This window comes from Alosa sapidissima, chromosome 20 (genome assembly GCF_018492685.1).
Source record: "Alosa sapidissima isolate fAloSap1 chromosome 20, fAloSap1.pri, whole genome shotgun sequence".
Classification (NCBI taxonomy): domain Eukaryota; kingdom Metazoa; phylum Chordata; class Actinopteri; order Clupeiformes; family Clupeidae; genus Alosa; species Alosa sapidissima.
This window is the reverse complement of record NC_055976.1, coordinates 1,510,006-1,514,391: the sequence shown is the minus strand read 5'-3', so window position 1 is coordinate 1,514,391 and position 4,386 is coordinate 1,510,006. Positions and strand designations below refer to the sequence as shown.

The 4,386-nt window shown below is 36.8% G+C and overlaps 1 protein-coding gene across 4 annotated transcripts; it reads right to left on the bottom strand.

The window, feature by feature from the left end:
- Positions 1-556: 556 nt before the first annotated feature.
- On the bottom strand, positions 557-3,572 carry LOC121693842. Of its 4 annotated transcripts, XM_042073517.1 has the most exons (4): positions 3,490-3,572; positions 2,468-2,588; positions 2,316-2,338; positions 557-2,218 (listed from the first exon to the last, which is right to left on the bottom strand). In XM_042073517.1, the coding sequence occupies exons 3-4, from the start codon at positions 2,324-2,326 to the stop codon at positions 643-645; spliced, it is 1,587 nt and encodes a 528-aa protein (XP_041929451.1). In that variant the 5' UTR covers positions 2,327-2,338; positions 2,468-2,588; positions 3,490-3,572; the 3' UTR covers positions 557-642. The 4 variants fall into 4 exon arrangements, with proteins under 4 accessions (XP_041929451.1, XP_041929454.1, XP_041929453.1 ...); XM_042073520.1 differs by lacking the exon at positions 2,468-2,588 and having other exon boundaries at positions 3,490-3,539; XM_042073519.1 differs by lacking the exon at positions 2,468-2,588 and having other exon boundaries at positions 2,316-2,397; positions 3,490-3,534.
- Between the last annotated feature and the right edge of the window lie 814 nt (positions 3,573-4,386).

Here is a 4,386-nt window from a genome sequence, read left to right as displayed (position 1 = left end):
GGAGCAGGACCTAAATACTTGTCAGACATGCTTCAGCAGTACACACCTTCTCGTCCTCTCAGGTCCCAGGTGAAAAACCTGCTAGTAAAACCTACAGTTAGAACTAAACATGGTGAAGCAGCTTTTAGCTGCTATGCGGCTCAGCTGTGGAACCAACTTTCGGATGACATTAAAAAGGCCCCAACTGTAGCCAGTTTTAAATCTAGACTTAAGACCAAACTGTTCTCAGACGCTTTCTGCTAACTGTGCCGAGTTACAAATTCTGAATCTGCCTCGATAATTATTCTACTTTGTCTTTTATTACTTTTTTTACTACTTTTGCCTTTGTTTTTGCTTACTAATTATTCTTTATTTTTAAATGATTTTACCTTGTGTTTTATGTTTTCCTTTTATTATGATCTTTACCTTTTAACTATTCTTTGACTATATTGCCCTTCTATGCTTTTATTTGTTATTATCGTTTGGTTTTGTTTATGTAAAGCACATTGAATGACATCTGTGTATGAAATGTGCTATATAAATAAACTTGACTTGACTTGACTTGACATACAGGACATGTACAAATGGTGATGCCTTGATAATTATCTAATGTCCTGATTATGATCAATGTAACATTTCAGAAATACTGATCTGTATTATAATTTAAAGACAAACTTTCCCCCCAAATCCCTTTGAAACCTTGCTAGCTGGAACCCTATCATTTATTTCCTTCAGTTTCTGGACCTTGTCATGTTGATTGGTTTCACTCAGCTTCGTAATCAGGATATCAAAATCAACATAGGTGTTCAGATATTCCTGATGTAGGGCTATTTTATCCAGATCAATGATGGCTTTGTATGTGTTTTCCAACAGTTGAGGCATTTGTTGTCTTTTTTCAGTTAGCTCCTTGTCAATTTTGCATTGTATGTCTACATTTTTCCCATGAACATCCTGATATTCTTTCTTCAAATCTTCATTTGTTTTCATGTCTTCTTCAGTGACTGGCATGTATAGTTTGTTTTCTTTTGTGTGTTTGTTATAGGAGCATCCACAAACTGTGCATATACCGCCAGATATCACAGTACACCAATACAGACTGTCTACCCATGTACAGCCAGGGAAATGGCAGTTCTTTTTGCACACATCACAGCACATTGCCTCTTCATCACATAATGCAAAGTGATCCTTTATTGGAACCTTCTTCAGCTTCATCTCCTGAGTCTTAAATGTAAAGCGCTCATTGTTGTCTAGTTTGGCCTTGTTTGCTCTCACAATATCATTGATCTTCTTCAGTTCTTTCTCCTCCTCACTCACTTTGTTAATGTTTGCAGTAAAGTCACGTAGGCATGCCTCAAGTTGTGTTCGCTTCTTTAGCACATTTCCCGTCATCTTAAGGCTTTTTCCTTTGACTTTTTGAATGAACTCAAAAAAACCCTCTGTACTCTCTTCCCCTAAACTCCAAAAATGTTTGTAGTATTTCGCTTGATTTTCTTTGTGTGGCTCACACTGTCGGTTGTTGAATAGGAAGTGAATTGGCTCCCCATCCACATCCGTGGCACATTTTATCTTTGCATTTTTGATGGCATTAAGACCACCTGTAGGGGGCAGTCCATCCGAGTGTGTAATGAGGATCACTATGTTATCTTCTATATCTTTGCCAAATAAGGACAGAACTGAATTGATGCAACGCTGGACATCCGACAATCGATTCTGAGTTGATTTGACCACAAGACCAACTGCATCAATTCTATCAATTCCTTCATACGACTCAATCAGGTCACACAAATGGTCAGCAATGGCTTTGTCATGGTCCACACCTCGTGTGTCTCCATACCCTGGGGTGTCTATTATAGTCAAAGAGGTTTGCTGCGTCTCAACATGGACCTCGTACACTGTGACAGCCGATGTTTGGGATATAAATTGGTTTTCACTATCCTCCTCTGTAATCTCGAACCACACTTTATTTTCAAACTTCACTCCTATCATGTAATTGATTATGGTGTTGAGGAGAGTGGTCTTCCCTGATCCTGTTTCACCCACCATCAAAATAGTTTTGTTGACTTTGTTTCTATTCTCCTCTCCAAATCTCCATCGTCTGATTTTTGGATCATGTGAACTTTCATCGTGATGTTTCCAATGCTCATCATGAAGATATTCTCTTATTGTGTTAAATCTGTAACAAGCACAACTTCCTCCTTTTGTCAGAGTAAGGGCTTTTAACGGGTCCGTTATGATGTTGCTGAAAATTATTTTTTGTAATCGTAAGTGATATGTACTTTGTACATTATCCAAAATATCAATGAAATAATCAATAAAACACAATATTTGTTACTCACATGTATGCCATGGGTATTCCCTTCTAAAAGACAACACAGAGTGGATAATGATTAATGCTGAGTTCTGTTCTCTTGTGAAAATCTGAAAATCAACACACAAATAGAGTAAACTACATTTGGTATAAATTTGACCTTTTTGAGAGACCACTTACTTGTCAGATAAGTATGCAAAGGTGAGAACTTGAATTTGACTAAGTGATACAGTCTTAAAGGTCATGACATGTCTTGCTCCCTTAATGTCTACTGTAGCCTACTTGATAACACCATTCACTACTGTGGAGAAGAAACAGCAGACTGTTAGTAATGCACAGCACTAGAATATTGTGTAATATTTGACACTTTTATAGTTTAATACTTTACAACATGCCATAAAACTATGATGCTGCATGATCTTGCCACCTGCTATGCAAAATAAACTAAAACCCGCCCCTCAAGTCCTCTCCATTCCTTCCTCCCGCAAATCCTTGTAAATTGCAAATCACGCTTCCCAGGGCTTCTCCTTCCCTTTTCCTGCAACACTTTGTAAACCTATACCGTGTATACAATATACAGTCTGAACTGCTTTAAAGGAATAATCCATAATAAAAACAACTTAAGATGTAACCTGTTTATGAATGATAACTTCAAACTTTCATTTGGGAGCAAAAATATGTTAATCGGAGGAATTTTGAGCAAGACCGTTGTTTGTATTAGCAACAAAATGGCTTATAGCCTGTAGCGGGCATGGAGCCAGGTCAAAATAAATGGCTTTCAAACCACTAATGCGGTGATGTGGTACGTAAGGTTTAGTTCATTAGTATGCCAATATACGGAGTGTAATATGTGTTAATATGTTAAGTAAAGAACAGATAGCAACATAACAATAGACAGGATATTGCTCCAAACACAATCCCTATCTGTGTTTATGTGGATTTAATAGTTGAATAAATAAGTGAATATCACCTTTTTTATTTAAACATTTTTAACACCTTTAAAAGACCACAGATGTCCTCCTCATTGGCAATAATACCATAAGTACAGTTATAACAAACATTTTGATTTAGATGACTAATTACTGTAAAGGTTCTGAGAACGATAACTGAGCAACGGCAAGTCATTAATGAAACAGAATGTTTATCTACAATGAATATTATAGTTACACAATGTTAAGATGGAACTGAAAATTTAAACATACCTGTTGCAATCATCTGTCTGTTACTTTGCTCCACAATACTCATCTAAAAGAGGTTGAAGGTTACAGTAATAAATAACTCGTAGGCTAATTCAAGAAGGAGAGACGCCCATAAAATGGCAATTTGTCCCTCATAAACACATTCTACTCCACAGAACAGTTATGGCTGGTGGTTGAAAACAAGCTATACTGAAAAATTATGTGGTGCCTGGGGGCATGACAAAATACACAGTATGTGGACTTCTCATGAGTTTTGAGAAAATAAATTCACAAATTGAGACTTAAAAAATGTATTTCCCTTTTTTATTTTTGTTTAAGCACTGCATAATCTGCTTAAATGAATAAGCCACCCCTGATATGTTGAGCTGCTTTGAATGAATAGTGTCTGCTAAGCAAACATAACCATAGGCTATACACTCATATTCGTGCCTGGCATTTTTGGGGCATATTTATACAGTCTATGGCAGTACATCTGTCACAGCAGAATGGGAAGAGGCCAAGGTAGGCCTAAGCCTACTGATGTTGAGCATCTCTGCTAAAGGACCGCTAGACACATCAAAGAATCCACAAAAGTGCTTTTTTGAATCCATACATCAAACCTTTGAAATTGTTGAAACCTGTTTAAGACACATATTTATGTGAAAGAGTGTGAACACACATTATTGACTCTTTCACCATCAAAACATCTATGTATGCACATTGCCTACTAACAAAAACACAGCAATTCAGCAAAGTACAAAAGCCAGTTCTCAGTTAAATGTGGTGGATGGAAGCTACCATATGTACAATAATGCATGGTAAATCCACTGACAGCTAAACACTGGAACGTCACTGTATTTGTATAATATAATAATGCATATAATAATGTATAATGCAGCAGCTTCTTCCCTCTTGCCATCA